At 42.7% G+C, this 21635-nt stretch overlaps 1 protein-coding gene across 1 annotated transcript; it reads right to left on the reverse strand.

Annotated features, from left to right (window-relative positions):
• Positions 1–2562: 2562 nt before the first annotated feature.
• On the reverse strand, positions 2563–18836 carry tmem70 (transmembrane protein 70). Its single transcript, XM_080194069.1, has 3 exons — positions 18634–18836; positions 5729–5831; positions 2563–5602 (listed from the first exon to the last, which is right to left on the reverse strand). The coding sequence occupies exons 1-3, from the start codon at positions 18826–18828 to the stop codon at positions 5169–5171; spliced, it is 732 nt and encodes a 243-aa protein (XP_080050195.1). The 5' UTR covers positions 18829–18836; the 3' UTR covers positions 2563–5168.
• Positions 18837–21635: the final 2799 nt, after the last annotated feature.

Here is a 21635-nt window from a genome sequence, read left to right on the forward strand (position 1 = left end):
GCCATTTGCACAATCTAAGTGGCTGTTTAGGGTAGCAGTGGACAGTCTAAATGGTGGGAACTACAGATTAAATTGTGATCATCTGTAGTAATCAGTGGCCATTGGGGAAACTATCCACTGGCGTGAGTCATGCCTAGCATAAAGGATGATGGTTGTTCTTGTCAGAGGTTAATCAGCTCAGACCAGGAGTTTTTCAGGGTAGGGGAACATGGTGGTACAGCGTTTAGCACTGCTGCCTCATAGTACCAGGGACCCAGGTTCAATTCCAGCCTCAGCTCACTGTCTGTATGGAGTTTGTACATCCTCCCCGCATTTGCGTGGGTTTCCTCCGGTTGCCTGCCACAGTCCAAAGATATGCAGGGTAGGTTGATTGGCTATGCTAAATTGACCTGAGTGTCAGGGGATTAACAGGATAAATATGTGAGGTTATGAGCATAGGTCCTGGGTTGGATTGTGGTTGGAATAGACTCAATGGGCTGAACAGCCTCCTCCTGCACTATAGGGGATTCTAAGAATCCAGGATCCAACCATTTGCAGCTGCTTCATCAATGACACTTCCATCATAAGGTCAGATATGGAGGTGTTTGCTAATGATTGTAGTGTTCAGTTCCATTTTCAATTCTGATGAATATATCCACTTGTAATAAGACCTGAACAACAGAAGCAAGTAATACATGAGTGACAACTCATGACTGTCACCATTGCTGGTTATTTTCCAAAATTCTTTGGACTATGAACGTTATTACACAGGCAGCACTTTGAACATGCAAAGCACAGCAGCTCTTGTATGTTAAACCAATGCCCATAACAGTGTTAAGAATGGAGAGAAATCAAGATTAAAAATGAAATTAGGATAAAAACAAAATATGGAATCAATAGGGAAGCAATAACTTCAGCTGTCTGAAGATGCAAATTTGAGTTTACCTAAGTGACTAGAAGAAAACAATGGTTATTCAAGTTCTCTTGAAACCAATCGTTATTGAAAGGCTGCTAATTAAAAAAAAAATCACACTACACTGAATACATCTTTCCCAAATCTGGAAAATAACCTGTGGGAATGGTAACTGTATGCTGGATTTAGCTCAGAGTTACATAATATAGAATGCTGTTTGGGAAAAAAGGGGGTGTTTCTCAAGTTTAGGAAAGGTAGGTAGTTGGGACCAAGGGTAACTTCATGACATATTGCATGTGCGTAGCCATTAGAGCGGTCAGATATAACGTTGTGTACTTTGCTTCAGTCTTCACAAAGGAAGACATGAATAATGTACCAGAACTTCTGAAATAAGTTTTAGCGAGGAGCTAAAAGAAATCAGCATTAATAGAAAAATGGTTTGAGTAAATGATGGGATTGAAGATGGAATAATCCGCAGATTCTAATAATCATTATCCTATCAGGAATTCACCCTGGAAATAGTAGTAAGCGCACAGGTACAGAAGGCAAATGGTACGTTGGCCTTCATAGAGAGGGGATTTGAATACAGGGATAGGGATATTTTGCTGCAATTGTACAGGGCAGTGGTAAGGCCACACCTATTGTGTGCAGTTTTTGTGTCCTTATCTGAGGAAGGATGTCCTTGCTATAGAGGGAGTATAGCAAAGGTTTACCAGGCTGATTCCTAGGATGTCAAGTCTGTCATACGTGGAGAAACTAAGTCAGTTAGGATTATATTCACTAGAGTTTAGAAGAGTTAAAGGGGATCTCAGAAACTTATAAAATTCTAACAAGCTAGATTCAGAAAGGATGTTCCCAATGGTGGGGCAGTCAAGAACTACAGGCCATAGATTGAGGATAATGGGTAAACCTTTTAGAGCCGGGGTGAGGGGAGATTCCTTCACCCTGAGGGTGGTGAATGTGTGGCATTCACTACCACAGAATGTAGCTGAGGCCAAAGCATTGTCTGATTTCAAGAAGAAATTTGATATAGCTCCAGAGGCTAAAGGGATCAAATATTGAATTTGATGATCAGCCATGAACAAAATGAATAGCAAAGCAGACTTGAAGGGTTGATATAGTCTACTCCTGCTTCTAGTTTCTATGTTATTTTCTATTATGTAACTCTATTATAGTCTTTCTTGTTGTGTGTTTTCTTTCACATTAATAAATATTTATTAATTGGCCATAAGATTTGACCTGGTTTGCGTATCTTCTCTCACACAGTAGAGCATATTTTCAATTTGGCACAAAGAAGTTCCAAGTTACCTTTCTGGGTTTTGAGATAGCCTTGCAATTAAGAAGCCTGCTGATGTTAATAACAGCAATAGTGGTCAAAGGGGATATGGGCACATTAAAGGTTGTCACAGGTGATAATGTAATAGATGGGGAAATTACAGATTTATAAAGTTGTGTATTTAATTTCACTGTAAGGAACAGAAGAGAATCAAATGGCATTGATAGGTGGGAAGCTAAAATTAAACTGGGGTTTAATTTAGATAAACCTCCAGTACTGCAGTTTCCACCTCAGCATATTAAAATAAATAAGAGATTGCAGAAGTACAACAATCTTCCAAAGCCCATAATGCAGAAATTACACTGTTAGCCGGGAAATTTGCTAATGTCTCAACTTTTCACCATTTTTATTAATGACTTGGACAAAGGAACAAAGTTTGCAGATGACAACATGCTAACAGGGGCATATTTCAAATAGGAACAAGAAGCTGCAAAGGAACTTAGATCAGGCAATAAATTAACAAGAGTTAATTCTACCTCAGATTTGCTGTGGGGCTGTTCACTAGAAATCAGATCATACAAAAACCAAGTGGATTGAGAATTATGCCACCGCTTATTCAAAAACACTTTTCTCTTTCCAGGTGGGTGGTGAGAGGAACACAATTAGTGTTGTTTCAATTAACCCACCTCCTCTCTATAATCCACATCCCCAACATTCAACAAAGACAACAATACTGTAGGCAAGGCCAAAACTGCTTTCAGTGGACTTTTAAATTTAGATAAATAGAACCAGTATAGATGACAATTTCGTAAGAGCCCAATGTGAAGTTTCCAATACAAAAAAAGACAGATTGCATATGCAATCTCTGCACGCCCACAGAATTAATTGTGTTCATACTACATCACTGCAACCAAAAAAATGTTTCTTTCAAATCTCCATCAACATTCACATTAAATTGAGATCTCTGCCTTTCTTAATGCCTTTAAGTTCCTGCCCCAAAGCCAATTTAAAAATACAAGCTTTTTATTTACAAGAAAACCAAAGGATAAAAAAAACACAGCTGAGTTACAATGTAGAGGTATAAACTGGGAGCCATGCACATTCCTGCTGGAACTGAAAATGCAATAAATGTCATGAAGCCATTTACCCAACAGTCCTAGCGTGGTCTTAAAACAGGAGTCATATAATCTTGACAAAAAGCTAATCAACCAGACCTACAGCAAAAACTTGGAGAATCTGCATGGATTTTCTAAATACTAGCTATATAGTGTTACCCTGTAATTAATCAGTCATTACCAATTCTATGGACTACGTTCCACCAAAATTAGATGGTATTGGAAAATTATTTGGTTGGCAAATGTGCTAAGTTCACAAATTTTACATTGCACTCAAAGTAGTTTTGGATGTGCATAATATTCCTGGAAGCTTCTATTAAACCTGTATTCCACAGTTAATCCATAACCAGCTTAGTCCACATTTCTTTTTAAACCAGAATCCTAACATGATAAAAAGTAAACTACAATTATCTGCAACCTTATTTTCAAAACAGTATATGGTAATTATCATTTGTTGTGCGAGCTTGCTGTGCACAAACTGGCTACCCACATTGTACATTTAACTGGCTGTACAGCGCTTTCGGGTGTCCTTAGGTTGTGAAAGGTACTATATTAATGCATGTCTTTCTTTTAACCCAATTATGAAACTGGCTCTTATCACATTCACCACATAATCAGCCATTATCACAGCATAAGTCTTTAATTCATTGACCAATGGGACATCATAAAAACATTGCCTAACTACGTCAAGTACCTGTTGATTGTCACAAACTGAATAAAAAATGGTCTTTACACACTTCTAAACAGCATTTAAAAATAAAACGTGTACACATATTTAATAGTTGATCTTCATGATATAATTGTACAGGATGTGTGCACAATAGAAATAAATGGCAATTTAATCCTCCACATGGTTACTAGATCATTCAAGCCAATATTTTGCAAAAACTGAACTGAATGAACAGGTATAGAATACTTCCAACAGTTTAGGAAAACTAATAGATATTTCTTGGATGCAATGAACAGCAAGTAATATCTTAGTGCCTCGTTGGTTAGTAAATTAGGGTGCCATTTTGGTCACAAGTTGGAGGCAATCACCCATGCGAAATTTGCAAAGATGGGAAAGAGAAGTAGATCAAATGTGGTGGCATGAGGACATTAAGATGAATCTGATCTATCAGTTATTTCCTTACAGAAGGAATAAATATGAGACACAGGGTCATCACCAGAATTGGACAATTAGAATCAAGTAATAAATCTTTAACATCAATAAGAGGTCAGGTGCTAAAATCTCAGTTAACAGCACCCCATACCCAGTTTGAATTCTGCTCTTTTAGCTGAGGAACAGATTTACCAAGGATCCCAGCCACAAGAAATTAGTTCAAAGCAATAATGGTAAGGGCTAGGGTGAGTTTGTTGTTTATCCTCTTGATCACAGCTAATTCCTGGTCAGAGACAATTAAAATTAAAGATGCTCATCACTGTTCTCAACAATCACAATCACAGGCACACCCTCTTGGACAGCATCAAATGGATGGAGATTATATAGGATAAAAATATTAAACACAATTTGTAAGTAACATATTACCAGAACAGTACAAAAAAAGGAATAAAAACTGAAAATTTAGAAACACTCAATGGCTCAGATACCAGATCTGTCCTCTGCAAGGATTCCAATGAAGAGTCATAAATTGGAAATGTCAGCCCATGGATGCTGCTTGACCTACTGAATGTATACAACATTTTCTGTTTTTATTTCAGGTTTCTAGCGTCTGCAGCACTTTTTTTGTTTTAATCACAGGGAGCTTTTCTTTTTCAAACAAAGTGTATAAAATGAAAAGGAGTACTTGGCTGACTACCAAAGACTGAGAAAGCATTTTTACTGTATAAACGCAAAATGTAGAAATAACCTCCTCTTGCCAAGGTTCATTTCTTTTGCTTTTCATTACTTTTTTAATTCATCCAAGTTAAAGGAGAAGGGTTGATCATAACCCATTAAGTGACTGTAGTCATTTGGATGCCAGAAAAGCATTGGATTTACTAGCAGTGACTTTTTGTTTGCATAAAATGTGGTGAACATCTTGCTGACTCCTGGGACCTTCACATCCTTTTGATGAAAAACAGTTTTCTTCTGCTGGAGGAGAACATTGTAAGTGATCGCCGTGTAGTTGTCAGTTTTCACATCATGATATAGGCGAATTACGTAACCTTTGGTGAGCAGGTGCAATATCATAGGACTTAAAAATGTAAAGAATCCCATTATGCCACAGAAAGCTATTTGCAACGCAGGGCTCTGAATTCCAAGACCAGACTGCAAGAGAACATAAGGCATCACACACAAACTGAAAACACTGGTGGAGTAGGAGAAGAACTTCACCCCTACAAAAGGAGAGAGATATTTGACATGAGAAAGTATGTTAATTTCATAACCAATAACATTGTGATAGTTAAAGTACAGAAACATTTGGAAATAATGCTAAAATTGGAAAGGAGTTAATTTCTTACCAAGTACTAGTCTGGCCAAGTTTCCACTGTAAATCAATCGTCCCTCCTTGGTGTTGCCATCTGAGCAATAGTAGCGAAAAGATTGACTGAATGTAAGGTTAATCTGTACACATAAGAAAAGTGCTTACAGTATCTGTACAGAACTGAACATCTAGGATCAAGCAATAAATCAAATTCAATGAAGGGAGTCAGATATGAAAATTTAGCGATGAACATCTCAATTTTATTTCTGCTCCTCATTTAGCTGAGGAACAGAATGCTAGGGAATAAAGTTTTCTTTATTAAACATATTTCTTTCAAAGCATGGTACCAGCAGTGTGATTGCCTCCGATTCTCAGCTCAACTCATTTAGTCTCATTTGAGACCATCAGATGCTCCTATCATATCAGTTGTTTCTTTAACCAATATTGTGGCCTTCTTCTTCCAGATCCTCCAGCTTTCCACCATGTCTGAAAACCCTAATGTGTTGAGCTGCCACTCCTGCTTTTCAAGCTAATATTTCAGCAGCAACTACATCCAAGTATTTGAGACCTCAGCCCATCTGTTTTATTCACTGTATCTCTTTCATTGAAGTACATAGCATCACCGTTGTCTAAGTTCTAGCCTTTGTTGCCTCAATCTTCCATACTTGTTTATGAACCTTTTGCTTTCTATTTTATAGTTTTGCTTCTCTTTCTTCTGAATCTAATTCTAATTTCCTCTCCTGTTTATCTCATTTAAACCCTCCCCAAGGGTAGTAGTAAATATTTTCATGGGCCACACTGTGCCACAAACTTTGCTAATCAGTTCTATGGCCAAGTCCTCTCCCACTTTAAGTTCCTTGAGGGAAATCAAGTTCAAGATGCTGCTCACAGGCTAAACAGCCTCCTGTACGGTGACCATTCCATAATTCATCACTGTTAAATCCACTTTATAGTCTCTTGCCACTTTATATTTAAAAAAATCATAGAATGGTTACATCAGAGCTCTATGCTAGCTCTCTGCACATGCAACTTACTTCACAGAAATTTACAGCATGGAAGGGGGCTTCTGAGCCCATCATGTGTATGCTACCTGACAAGCCATTCAACCTAATTACACTTTCCAACCTTTTGTCCATATTCACGTAGGTCACAGCACCTTGAGTGCATATCCAAATACTTCTTTAATGTTGAGAGTTTCTGCCTCTACCCACACCTTCAGGCTGAAAAGTTCACATTTCCAACATGCTCTGAGTTAAAACAATTCCCTTTGAATTATCTCTGAATCACCTACTTCTTACTCTAAACCAATGACCTTCTGGTAATAGACACAAACCAAGGGGGAAAGACCTTTCTGTCCACTATCAAGGCTTTGAATACAGGAGCTACAAGACTATTCCAGAACTGTATAAAACTTTGATAAGGCTACTGCTGGACTAGCGTGCATTGTTCTGGTCTGCACGACAGGAAAGATATTACTGCACTAGGCTGGATGCAGAGGGGATTTACAAGGATACTGTCAGGCCCAGAGAATTTTTGATACGTGGGGAGTTTGGACAGGCTAGGGTTGTTTTCTTTGGAACAGAGAAGGCAACACTGAAACAACTGTAAAATAAGGGGATACACAAATTAATTCTGCAGCACCAAGCTAACCATCTGATGAAAGTCTGTACACAAATATACAAACAGAGGCAAGCTGGTGATCCAAATCCCCCTTAATAAATTTCCCCAGCCTGACATGAGTCATGTTAAGGGGATTATGCATCCAGGTTTTGGGTCAACAAAAATTGTGGGACTAGGACCAGGTCCAAAACTTGAAGTTCTGAGTCCCAGTTTCAATGGATCCTGGTTCAGGTTTTGACTGGTTCGCATTTGAGATAGTCAAGCTTTTGAGGGGTTTGGGTTTTGGCACACCAGAGTCCAGGTTGTAGGAGATCTGGATTTGGGTAGTCCAAGCCCAGGTTTTGGTGTGTCCAGGTTTTGGATGTAACAGGTTCTGGATATTTAACATTTGGCAGTTTTGGATCTTTGGAGATTCCAAGTCTCATTTTTGGTCGTTCAGGTCCATGTTTTGAGTACTCCACATCCGGATTTTGAGGTCTGTGTCACGGGGATTCCAGATATTGAGCAGTCCAAGTCCAGGCTGTGGAGAATCTGTGTGTTTGCTTTGTGGGCCGGGTTTAAGTGTGGTCCACATTCATATTTTAGGCCTGAATTTTGGTTGCCCCAAATCTAGATTCAGGAGATCAGTATTTGGATTTTGGGTGCCCAAATCAAGATTTTGGAAATCTGCATTCGGGAGTCCAGTTTTGGGGAACAGAAGTCATTTCTTATCTCCCTTCTAAACAGTCTCCTCTCAAAGCAAGTGGTGAGCAGCAGCAGAACCAGACATTTGCAGGTATTCTTCCTTCTGCCTGCACTGTTCCTCCAATCATTGATGCTGTCTCTTGAGGAGCAAGAATGGGAGAGAGAGAGAAGCTGTGAGGGGAGGAGTAGAGCTGTGAGGGGAGGAGTAGAGCTGTGAGCATGAGAGAAGCAGAATCTGTGATTGGTGGAGCAGTTCCTCTAATCATAGATCCAATCGTAGATTCTCTCCATCCCCCACATAGGGGAGGAAGAAGTAACCACTCTCTCATTTGCTTCCCACCATTGATTTGCCATAAGTTTATTTTGGAGCTTTCAAGGATAAATTTGCCTGCTGCCTCCATGAATTTTTAACCCTATCAAAATTAATCACTTCGTACTTGAAATTTCATCTCAGACCTGTCCACCCATTCTACCAGCCTTCCTCTTGAAGTCTATCACTACCCTACTTAGTTCCTTGCTTTGTATAATTTGCAAATTTTGAAATTGTGCCCTGTATGCGCAAGTCCATGTCATTGATACAAATCAATAAGAGACCCTAACAAGGAGCCAAGAACCCCAATATGGACCTCTTCCTGTCTGAAAAACAGCCGTTCACCAATACTCCCCCTTTCCTGTCATACAGTCCATTTCATATCCATACTGCTACTGTCCCATTAATTTCATGGGCTCTAACTTTACTGCCAAACCTGTTTTATAGCACTTTATCAAACGCCTTTTAAAAGTTTGTGCACATCACATCAACCACAGTTCCCTTGTCCACCCTCCCCATCACCTCGTCAAAATACTCAAGCAAGTTAAACAGGATTTGCCCTTAAATTTGTACTGGTTTTTCTCAAATAATCCAGATTTATCTGAGTGATATTAAATTGTGCCACATTATTATTTTTAAAAGTTTTCCCATCATTGACGATAAACTGACAGGCCCGTAGTTGCTGGGCTTATCCTCATAGCCATTTTTTGGACAAGGGTGCAACATTTGCAATTCTGCAATCCTCTGGTATCAGCACTGTATTTAAAGAAGATTGGAACATAGGAGCTATCAACCTCTGCTTTAAACATTAGGATAAAAGCAAAATACTGTGGATGCTGGAAGCTGGAACAACAGAAAATGCTGGAAAATCTCAGCAGGTCTGGCAGCATCTGTGGAAAGAGAATAGAGCCAAAATTTTGAGTCTAAATGACCCTTCATCAGAGCTACAAGCAAAGAAAGTCAGCAGACATTTATACAATGAGGGTAGGGGCTGTATTTGGACAAAGGGAATGTAAACGAGGATGAAGGTGGCTGAGAAAGGTGCCAAAAACATTTGTTAGGTTGATCAGAATGTGTGAATGGCAGAACAGAGGTACATATGGTTAAGGGACTGCCTGAAGATTATGGCAGTTGCTTTGAAGGGGAGAGGGGGAGAAGGAGAGCTGGAATGAAGTAGAAAAAGGGAAGTGAGAAAGAAGGATAATAAAAATGGATGAGGGGTGAAAGAAAAAATAAACAAAAAGTGAAAGAAAATAAATAGAAATGGGCTGACGGTGGAGGGGACAGCTCATGCTCTGAAGTTGTTGAACTCGGTGTTCAGTCCAGAAAGCTGTAAAGTGGCCAATTGGAAGATGAGGTGCTGTTCCTTCAGTTTGCGTTGGGGTTCACGAGAACACTGCAAAAGGCCAAGGATAGAGATGGACAGGAGCGCAGGGTGGTGGTGAAGTGGCAATCAACAGGAAGATCTGGGTCCTGCTTGCTGTTGGGCCAAAGGTGTTCAGCAAAGCAGTCACCCAGTCTGTATTTGGTTTCTCCGATGGAAGGTAGACCACATTGGGAACAGCAAATGCAATAGACTAGATTGAAAGAGGTGCACATGAAGCGTTTCTTTACCTGAAAAGGGTGTTTAGAATTTGGAATGGTGAGCAGAGAGGAAGTAAGGGGCAGGTATTGAACCTTCTACGATTGCTTGGGAAGGTACCATGGGCAGAGGATGAGGTGTTGGGTCTGATGGAGGAGTGGACCAGGGTGTCCCTTAATCATCTGTACCTCTGTGCTGCCATTCACATATTCTGGTCACTTAACTGACACTTTTAGCACTTTTCTCAACCACCTTCATCCTCATTCACATTACCTTTGTCCAATTACAACCCCCCCACCCCACCCCCATACACAGTATAAATCTCTGCAGATCTAGACTCAAAACGTTGGCTCTATTCTCTCTCCACAGATGCTGTCAGACCTGTTGATGTTTTCCAGCATTTTCTGTTTTTGTTTCTGCTTTAGACATATTAAACGACTGAGTTTCAACAGCCCTTTCGGGTAGAGAATTCCAAAAGATTTACAATATGGAGTAAAGCAAATCTCATCTTGGTCTTAATGGTTCCTCCCTTATTTTGAAATTGTATCCTCTGATTCTAAACTCCCCAACTCGGGGAATTATCTTACCTGCAAAAGACTGAAAGGGACACGTTGGGTAGATGCAGGTAAGATAATTCCCCTAGTTGGGGAGTTTAGAATCAGAGGATACAATTTCAAAATAAGGGAGGAACCATTAAGACCAAGATGAAATTTGCTTTACTCCATATTGTAGATCTTTTAGAAGAGTGTGGGAAGAGATTGGCAGCCACCACAAAAGGAAATCCAGAGATCTTCTATAGAGTTATATACATATAGTAAAAACAGAGGTCGGGGGGGGGGGGTTCTTTTGGGTAAAAAAAAAGAGGTGGGGGCTGATTAGGGATCTATAAGGGAATTTACATTTGGTGGAAAGGAGTGTGGCTGAAATACTAAATGTGTATTTTGCCAAGGAAGGAGTTACTGCTGAAATCATAGTCCAAAAGGATGTGGTTAAAATTTTGTGTGGACTAAAATTAGATAGAAGGTATTAGGTTGACTGTATTTTTAATTGTAAGTTACCAGGACTGGATAAAATGCATTGAAGGATAGAGCTTTGAAGAGTGAGAGGTGATCTCAGTGAGACCTGCAAAAGACTGAAAGGGACAGGTTGAGTAGATGCAGGTATCACTGAGATCACCTCTCATTCGCCAAAGCTCTATCCTTCAATGCATTTTATCCAGAGCTGGTAACTTTGTATTTTCAATTGTAAGTTACCAGCACTGGACAAAATGCATTGAAGGATAGAGCTTTGGCGAATGAGGGGTAATCTCAGTGATACCTGCATCTACTCAACCTGTCCCTTTCAGTCTTTTGCAGGTATCACTGAGATTACGTCTCGCTCTATCCTTCAATGCATTTTATCCAGTCCTGGTAACTTACAATTAAAAATACAGTCAACCTAATACCTTCTATCTAATTTTAGTCCACACAAAATTTTAACCACATCCTTTTGGACTATGATTTCAGCAGTAACTTCTTCCTTGGCAAAATACACATTTAGTATTTCAGCCACACTCCTTTCCACCAAATGTAAATTCCCTTAGATCCCTAATCAGTTCCCACCTCTTTTTTTTAAACCCAAAAGAACCCCCCCCCCCCCTCTGTTTTTACTATATGTATATAACTCCATAGAAGATCTCTGGATTTCCTTTTGTGGTGGCTGCCAATCTCTTCCCACACTCTTGCTGCTTCTTATAATTGTTATTCACTTCTCCACTGAACCTTCCATATTCATAAGAACATAAGAAATAGGAGCAGGAGTAGGCCATCTGGCCCTTCGAGCCTGCCCCGCCATTCAATAAGATCATGGCTGATCTGTCGTGGCTCAGTTCCACATTCCCGCCTTCTCCCCATAACCCTTAATCCCCTCGCTTATCAAAAACCCATCAACCCATGTCTTAAAAATATTTAGTGAGGCAGCCTCCACCACCTCAACGGGCAGAGAATTCCAGAGATTCACCACCCTTTGAGTGAAGAAGTTCCTCCTCAACTCCGTTCTAAACCGCCCCCCCCCCCCTTTATCTTGAGGCTGTGCCCCCTAGTCCTACTGTCCTTTCTGAGTGGGAAGAGTCTCTTCACCTCTATCCTATCCATCCCATTCAACATCTTGTACATCTCAATGAGATCTCCCCTCATTCTTCTAAACTCTAACGAGTACAAGCCTAGTTTATTCAGCCTCTCCTCATAGCTCAACCCCCTCAACTCCGGTATCAGCCTAGTAAACCTCCTCTGCACTCCCTCCAAGGCCAAAATATCCTTGCGTAAGTACGGCGCCCAAAACTGCACACAGTACTCCAGCTGCGGTCTCACCAATGCCCTATACAGCCGCAGCAAGACCTCCCTACTTTTATATTCAATCCCCCTCGCTATGAAGGCTAGCATCCCATTTGCCTTCCTGGCCACCTGCTGTACCTGCAAGCTGGGTTTTTGCGACTCATGCTTTGTTTGCTGGAGCAGACAAGTGAAGGAGCAGAGAGAGAGCTAAGATTTTACCTGTTAAAAACCTGTTTAAAATAAGTTTAAAGCACTTTGTTCTTTGTAGAACTGTTTAAAGCATTTATTTATTGTATTTACTGCTTTAAGAATTCTGAGGGAGTGGTTAGCAGGCAGTTGTGGGACATCAGCTTTAAATCAGCGCCAGGTTTAAAAGGAGGCCTGGTGTAGACAGTGGGCAGCATCTGAGCGGGCAGCGGAGAGAGTGGGAAGCAGAGTGAGCTACTAGGGCTTAATATCAAAAAGGGGTGGAAGGAAAAAAGGCCAGGTGAGTTCGTTTGAAAAACAAAAAAAATTTTTTTCAAAACTACTACAGTGAATAATGGAGGGGCATGTGATGTGTGGTTTCTGTATGATGTGGGAACTGGTGGACCCCAGGGTCCATCCCAGTGACCATGTCTGCAGTAAGTGCAGGTTGCTGGAGGAGCTCCAGCTCAGGGTAAATGAGCTGGCCTCTGAGCTACAGACACTGAGGCTCATCAGGGGGAGAGAGGGTGCCATTGTCAATGGGGTGCAAGTGACATCCACCCCCGCTAGACTGGCTAACTCTAAGGGTCAGGGACAAGAGGGGGCTGCTGGGAGGAGGAAGGGGGGTGAGGAGCGGAAGCCTCAGCCTCTTAATCTGCATAACAGGTTTGAGGTTCTTGCTTCCAGGCTGGACGAGAATGAGGCAGGTGAGATTAGTGAGCAAACTGCACACGGTACAGTGCTGCAGCAGGACATAGGCAAAGAGAAGGCGAAAAGGAACGTAGTAGTGACTGGGGATAGTGGGGTAAAGGGTATTGACACTGTCCTTTGTCACAATGACAAAGTGCACAGAAGGGTGTGTTGTCTGCCTGGTGCTCGGGTACGGGATGTCGCAGCTGGGCTGCAGAGGAACCTGGAGTGGGAGGGTGAGAATTCGGTCGTTGTGGTACATGTGGGTGCCGGCGACGTAAGCAAAATGCAGACTGAAGATCTGGGGAGGGAGTATGAAAAGCTGGGAATGGAATTAAAAAGTAGAACCGACAAGGTGATTATCTCTGGGCTACTGCCTGAACCGTGTGCAGACGGGCGTAGGGTTGACAGGATTAAGGAAGTGAATGGGTGGCTCAAGGATTGGTGTGGGAGGAATGGGTTTGAATTTATGGGGCATTGGCACCAGTATTGGGGTAGGTGGGACCTGTTCCGGCGGGATGGGGTTGGTCTGAACTGTGCTACAGGGCTTTAAACTAATTTGGGGGGGGGGGGGGGGGGGGGGGGGTAGTAGGTGATGTTACGAGGTCTAAAGTTAAGGAGAGGGTACAGGTAAGGGAAGAGGCCGAGGATGTCCCAATAATAGAGGGAGTAGGGGGCGTGAGTATAGTTGGTGGCGTTGCAGCAAATAGGGTCCAGGTGAAGGCTGGGATGAAAGCACTTTATCTGAATGCACGAAGCATTCGGAATAAAGTGGATGAGCTGGTGGCGCAGATCGACACAAATGGATACGATCTGGTGGCCATTACAGAGACGTGGCTGCAGGGTGACAGGGACCGGGAGCTGAATGTACAGGGCTATCAAGTGTTTAGGAAGGATAGGCAGGAGGGAAAAGGGGGGGCATAGCTCTGCTGATTAAGGATAGCATCACGGTGGTAGCAAGGGATGATATTGGAGCCAAGGAGCAGAGGGTGGAATCGTTGTGGGTGGAGATTAGGAACAGCAAAGGGAGGAAGACGCTGGTGGGTGTTGTCTTTAGGCCCCCGAATAATGATCTGGAGGTGGGGCGCACTGTTAACGCGCAAATAAGTGCGGCGTGCAGGAATGGGACGGCCGTAGTTATGGGGGATTTCAATCTGCATATTGATTGGTCGACCCATGTTGGACGCGGGGGGCTCGAGGAAGAGTTCTTGGAATGCTGCCGGGATAGTTTCCTCGAACAGTGTGTGTTGGAGCCGACGAGGGAGCAAGCTATCTTGGATCTGGTGCTATGTAATGAGGCAGGTAGAATTAGGGACCTTGTGGTGAAGGATCCTCTTGGGGAGAGTGATCATTGTATGGTGGAGTTTCTGGTGCAGATGGAGGAGGAGAAAGTGGGTTCCCGGACACGCGTCCTTTGTTTGAATAGAGGGGAGTACGGTAGGATGAGAGAAGAATTGGCAAATGTGGACTGGGGGAGCGCGTTGGAGGGAGGGTCTGTTAAGGAGCAGTGGAGGATCTTTAAGGAGATCTTTCTTGGTGCTCAGCGGAAATTTATTCCGATGGTCAAAAAGGATAGTAGGAGGGGAGGTAATAAGCCGTGGATAACGAAGGAGGTGAAGGAAAGTGTTAAACTAAAAGCGGAGGAATTTAGTTTAGTTAAGAGTAGTGGGCGAGAAGAGGATTGGGAGAGGTTTAAATATCAACAAAGATTGACAAAGAAGTTGATAAAGAAGGGTAGGAGAAACTATGAAGCTGGGCTAGCGCTTAATATAAAAAAGGATAGCAAGAGTTTTTATAAATATATGAAGAGGAAGAGGCTGGCTAGGGTGAATGTTGGTCCTTTAGAGGATGAGAAAGAGGACCTAGTGGTAGGGGATGGGGATATGGCTAAGGTATTGAATAACTTTTTTGTTTCTGTCTTCACGGAGGAGGACATGAATAATTTGCCGGGTGCTAGCGATGGAAAGGTGGTAGGACTGGAGGGTCTTAATGACATTACTGTTACTAGAGAGGCGGTGCTCGACAGACCGGAGGGGCTGATTGTGGACAAGTCCCCAGGACCGGATGGAATGCATTGGAGGGTTCTGAAAGAAATGGCGGAGGTGATAGTGGATGCCTTGGTGGTTATTTTCCAAACGTCGCTGGATTCCGGGGAAGTGCCGGATGATTGGAAAACGGCTAATGTTATGCCGTTGTTTAAGAAGGGTGCCAGACAAAAGGCGGGGAATTATAGGCCGGTTAGTTTAACGTCTGTTGTAGATAAAATGTTAGAATCTGTCATTAAGGAGGAAATTGCAAGGCATCTTGAAGGGAATTGCTTGATAGAGCAGTCGCAGCACGGTTTCATTAAAGGGAAGTCGTGTCTGACAAATTTACTGGAGTTCTATGAGGATGTGTCTAGGGCGGTGGATAGAGGAGAGCCGGTGGATGTGGTCTTTCTTGATTTTCAGAAGGCGTTTGACAAAGTGCCTCACAAGAGGTTATTGCAGAAGGTCGAGGGACATGGAGTTGGGGGTAGGGTGTTAGCGTGGATAGAGGATTGGCTGTCAAATAGGAGGCAGAGAGTAGGGGTCAACGGGTGCTATTCGGATTGGCGGATGGTGACTAGTGGAGTGCCCCAGGGGTCGGTGCTGGGGCCTCAGCTTTTTACCATTTATATAGATGATCTGGAGGAGGGAACCGAGTGTAGAGTGTCGAAATTTGCTGATGACACCAAGATTGGGGGAACGGCAAATTGTGCGGAGGGTGTGGAGAGTCTACAGAAGGATCTAGATAGGCTGGGCGAACGGGCCAGGAAATGGCAAATGGAATTTAATGTTGGCAAGTGTGAGGTGGTCCACTTTGGTAGGAAGAATGGTAGGAAAGACTATTACTTACGGGGCGAAAAACTGCAGCAGGTGACGGTGCAGAGGGACCTCGGGGTCCTTGTGCATGAGTCACAAAAACCCAGCTTGCAGGTGCAGCAGGTGGTCAGGAAGGCGAATCGGATGCTGGCCTTCATAGCGAGGAGGATTTAATATAAAAGTAGGGAGGTCTTGCTGCAGCTGTATAGGGCATTGGTGAGGCCGTAGCTGGAGTATTGTGTGCAGTTTTGGGCGCCGCACCTGCGCAAAGATATTTTGGCCCTGGAGGGAGTGCAGAGGAGGTTTACTAGGCTGATACCGGAGTTGAGGGGGTTGAGCTATGAGGAGAGGCTGAATAAACTGGGCTTGTACTCGTTAGAGTTTAGAAGAATGGGGGGAGATCTCATTGAGACGTATAAGATGATGAATGGGATGGATAGGATAGAGGTGGAAAGACTCTTCCCACTCAAAAAAAGACAGTAGGACTAGGGGGCACAGCCTCAAGATAAAAGGGGGGCGGTTTAGAACGGAGTTGAGGAGGAACTTCTTCACTCAAAGGGTGGTGAATCTCTGGAATTCTCTGCCCGTTGAAGTGGTGGAGGCTGCCTCGCTAAATATTTTTAAGATGCGGGTTGATGGGTTTTTGATAGGAGAGGGGATTAAGGGTTATGGGGAGAGGGCGGGAAAGTGGAACTGAGCAGCGACAGACCAGCCATGATCTTATTGAATGGCGGGGCAGGCTCGAAGGGCTGGATGGCCTACTCCTGCTCCTATTTCTTATGTTCTTATGCACAAGGACCCCGAGGTCCCTCTGCGCTGTCGCCTGCTGCAGTTTTTCGCCACGTAAGTAATAATCCTTCCTACCATTATTCCTACCAAAGTGGACCACCTCGCACTTGCCAACATTAAATTCCATTTGCCATTTCCTGGCCCATTCGCCCAGCCTATCTAGATCCTTCTGCAGACTCTCCACACCCTCCGCGCAATTTGCCGTTCCACCAATCTTGGTGTTATCAGCAAATTTCGACTCCATACACTCGGTTCCCTCCTCCAGATCATCTATATAAATGGTAAATAGCTGAGGCCCCAGCACCGACCCCTGGGGCACTCCACTAGTCACCATCCGCCAATCCGAGTAGCACCCATTGACCCCCACTCTCTGCCTCCTACTTGACAACCAGTCCTCTATCCACGCTAACACCCTACCCCCAACTCCATGTCCCCTGACCTTCTGCAATAACCTCTCGTGAGGTACCTTGTCAAACGCCTTCTCAAAAATCAAGAAAGACCACATCCACCGGCTCTCCTCTATCCACCGCCCTAGACACATCCTCATAGAACTCCAGTAAATTTGTCAGACACGACTTCCCCTTAACGAAACCGTGCTGCGTCTGCTCTATCAAGCAATTCCCCTCAAGATGCCTCGCTATTTCCTCCTTGATGACAGATTCTAACATTTTACCTACAACAGACGTTAAACTAACCGGCCTATAATTCCCCGCCTTTTGCCTGGCACCCTTCTTAAACAACGGTGTAACATTAGCCACTTTCCAATCTTCCGGCACTTCCCCGGAATCCAGCGACGTCTGGAAAATAACCACCAAGGCATCCACTATCACCTCCGCCATTTCTTTCAGAACCCTCAGATGCATTCCATCCGGTCCTGGGGACTTGTCCACAATCAGCCCTTCCAGTCTCCCGAGCACCGCCTCTCTAGTAACAGTAATGTCATTGAGACCCTCCAGTCCTACCACCTTTCCATCTCTAACACCCGGCAAATTATTCATGTCCTCCTCCGTGAAGACCGAAACAAAAAAGTTATTCAAGACCTCAGCCATTTCCCCATCCCCTACCACTAAGTCCCCCTTCTCATCCTCTAAGGGTCCAACGTTCACCCTAGCCAGCCTCTTCCTTTTTATATATTTATAAAAACTCTTGCTATCTTTTTTATATTAAGCGCTAGCCCAGCTTCATAGTTTCTCCTACCCTTCTTTATCAATTTCTTTGTCAATCTTTGTTGACATTTAAACCTCTCCCAATCCTCTTCTCGCCCACTACTCTTAGCTACTCTAAACGCCTCCGCTTTTAATTTAACACTTTCCGTCACCTCCTTCATTATCCACGGCTTATTACCTCTCCTCCTACGATCCTTTTTGACCATCGGAATAAATTTGCCTGGTTGTCAATTATTACTTTCTCTTTCCTCATCCAGGGATGTTAATTGTTGACCTCTACATCCAATTTATCTGGGTCAGATATATTCTCATGTCATTGAAACTGGACTTCACCCAATTAATTATTTTTACTCTGGGTTGCTTCACATCCTCCTCTATAGTTAACTTAAAACAAATGACCACTATCCTCAAAATGCCCAATACCCCTGCCCCAAAACTTTAAATCCACATCACTCATACAATCCCCAGAACCAGATCTAGCATTGTCCTTCTTCCTCAACAAACTGGATATGCCAATATAGAAAACTGAATCTGAATGGTAACTTTAAAGGGCAAGAGTTCATACTTTAGTGTCACAGTCGACATTGAGATAAATTCCCATTTTATAAAGCTTCATAGAATCCCTACATTGCAGAAGGTGGGTCCATCGAGACTGCTCCGGAAGAACATTTTACCCAGAGACCAAGCTCCTGTATATTCAGAATAACCAGCTCTTTCCCCAGCCTCTCTACGAGAGTTGGGCTACCCTCACTCACTCTACCTGTCCGCTTCTGGAGCCGCCGGTCAGCCGGGGTCCTCCCGCGCTATGCGCTCGCGGGCTGCACAGGAACTGAGAACTGTCGCAGCTTTTACTGACACTAAAGGCGCAGACAGTCCGGACAAACCGCGAAGCCTCCACCCTCACTCTACTCAGGATAACCAAGCGACCCCCCAGCCTCAGCACCGCAACCGCCATCTTTACTCCGGCCGCCTCTAAACAAGCAGTCAGACCATTGGCCACTGACAGCCACCAATCACAAAGCCGCTTACTCCAGGAGCCCCGCCCCATCCGGCCCGAAAAGTCAGTGAAGGTTACAGAGTGAAGCCGGTGTGTATCGGAGGACGTCCCTTTACACTGATGTCAAATCTGGGGCTATAGATCACCTCAGGACAATTAAGGATGGGCAACACATGCTGGAATTGGGAGTGTTATTGACAATGTCTCACTGATCTGAGTCCAAAGGGACTTTAGAGAGTTGGTAACTCACTAACTTTTAATCATATTCCACCTTCAGGGAAACATTTCCATTTTTACACACAGCCTAATTTTCTAGTCCTCTGATGGAATATTTTCTTTACCCTAGTTTCTTTCGTTCCACCATCAATAGTCAATCTTGAATCCACTTTGCTCTTACCTGCAGGAATTTCTCTTCAAACTGTTTCACTTCCCTGCCCTTAAAAAATTCCCAAAAATCAGTTTGTTTGCAGATTGTGTTACTGTTTTGCAGAATATCTCTGCTTACTCCAAAAGCATGATTCCAAACTTGCCATTTTTATTTCCTACCTTGCTCTTACGCTGACAGATATCTCAGTCCTCTGCCAGTTTAATGCAAGCACCCCTATTTTTCAATTAGGCAATTTGCAGCCTTCTGGGCTAAATATTGAATTCAACCATTTTGGACAATAAACTCTGTCCCTCTTTTTTGTTTCTGTTGATTTTGTATGTGCTGATTTTAATCTTGTTTTTCATGTTTTTACTTTCAGATACAGCTGTTCATTACTCTGCCACTCACATTCAACCTGGACGTAATTTTCATTTCTTAGCTACAACCATTACCAATCGCTTTGCCTTTTGTGCCCTGAAAACTTTTACCATTTAATCTGTTTTCTGCCCTCTCACTGACCTACCATTTTGTTCTTCCACCCCAACTATCCGCTTCTCACTTAGTCAAAGCCTATTACATTTCTATTTTTGTTCAGTTCTGAACAAGGGTCCTTGACCTGAAGCATTAACTCTGTTTCTCTAACGATGCTGTCAGAGCTGCTGAGTATTTCCAGCATTTTCTGTTTTCATTTCTGTTCGTTCACCGGTGCCTGTGGCACTCCCTCTGCCCTTCCTTGTGCTTGGTTCTGCCAATTACTTACAATTGGGAAATGTGACTCAGGCCCTGACCATCAAATGAATGAATATTTAAGTACCCAGTCCTGACCAGAGCCAGGTGTCTGTTACCACCACAATATCATATTCCATATACAATGACAGTAGTAAGCCAATTTGACTGCAACAGAATTTAATCCTCCCAGTAAAATAATAAGAAAGGAAACAAAATTGACTGGGGAGAAAAGGACTATAGAATAAACAACTCTTAAACTCAAGCTTTCCCTGTTTAGACTCAGTCCCAATTTGACACTTTCTATACCTTTTTGACTCATAATCTTAATCTAAATGCCCACATATGGGACTAAATTACCTATCTAAACTAGAAGATGTGTGTATATGTGCGTGTGTATATATATAAATCGGGTGTAGTTATACAATGAAATCAGAGAGATGACTTTATATATCATTTCTAGTCACTTTCCCATGATATCTAATGGTCCTCACTATAGGTCATGGGACCTACTTCATTAAGTTATGTACAATACCATGTATAGATCTTTCATTCTGGATGCAATTAGCAGGCAAGTTCTTAGATACTTCTGTCTCAGCTAGCATTCCCGAAGAAAAAGTGAAAACATGAGACTCTGTGTTCAACTTCTGTTGTACTTCTGAAAATACATTTAAACATTTTCCTGCTCTGTTACCATTCCTGAATATGAAAGGTAGCTTTGAGCAAATTTTCTTTATTTGCTTTCTCTGTCTATTTTAACTCTATGTCCTTCTCTGTCATTCCCCATTTCTTTCTCTATATTAAATTGGTAACAAAATAGACCATGGATCTGACATTCAGGGGGTGCCAGCTGCCTTGTTGATCTTGCTGCATCATTATCAGTTTGTTTATTTTAAACTATTTGTGCCAGAAAAATAATATTCTGAAGGTTGAAAGGAAACAATCCAATTTACAGTACCCTCGGCAAGATGCATTGCTCCAACAATTTCGAAGTCAATGTTTACTCTTGAAATGTGTCCCTGTATGACTGGTACACTCACTTAATCAATGCCATTCTACAACAAGTGGCAGAAACAACCTCAGTGACTAATTCAGTAAACGTGATCTTGTAATTGATTTTTTGTTGCAGTGTATAAGATGTGGGTAGCAATATCAGTATTTATTGTTCATTCCTAATTGTCCTTGAGGTGATGGGGTAGGTTGCCTTTTGGAATCACAGCAGCGTGCATGTATTCCCATGGTGCTGCACGCAGATATGGATTAATTTGTTGTCTGATCAATTACGGGTGGACTGAACACTGTGCAATCAACAACAAATATCTCCACTTCTGACTTTATGCTGGAGAAAAGGTAATTGATGAAGTATTTGAAAATGATTGGGTCTAGAACACTATCCCAAGGAAGCCTTGCACTGTCCTGAAGCTGAGATGATTGGCCTCCAACAACCACAACCATCTTCCTCCAATGAAGTCATCCAGACTTGAAATGTTAGTTCTATTCTTTCTCCATGGATGCTGTCAGACCTGCTGAGATTTTCCAACATTTTCTTTTCTTGTTTCGCATTCCAGCATCCACTTTTCGTTTTTACTGTCTTCCTCTATTCTAGATATTTTGCCATGGTAAAATTATCTCTCAGTGTACCCAAACAGGCACTGGAGTGGGGCAGCTGTGT

The sequence above is a fragment of the Carcharhinus amblyrhynchos genome, chromosome 8, assembly GCF_965287045.1.
Source record: "Carcharhinus amblyrhynchos chromosome 8, sCarAmb.v2.hapA, whole genome shotgun sequence".
Classification (NCBI taxonomy): Eukaryota; Metazoa; Chordata; class Chondrichthyes; order Carcharhiniformes; family Carcharhinidae; genus Carcharhinus; species Carcharhinus amblyrhynchos.

Bases quoted from the DNA above. Each gene is read 5' to 3' on its own strand.
- tmem70 (XM_080194069.1), bottom strand. From the start codon at position 18,828: ATGGCGGTTGCGGTGCTGAGGCTGGGGGGTCGCTTGGTTATCCTGAGT. The intron at 5,832-18,633 runs GTAGAGTGAGTG...TTATGTGTACAG, and splicing joins GCGGCTCCAGAAGCGGACAG to ATTAACCTTACATTCAGTCA. The intron at 5,603-5,728 runs GTAAGAAATTAA...CTCCTTTTGTAG, and splicing joins CTTGGCCAGACTAGTACTTG to GGGTGAAGTTCTTCTCCTAC.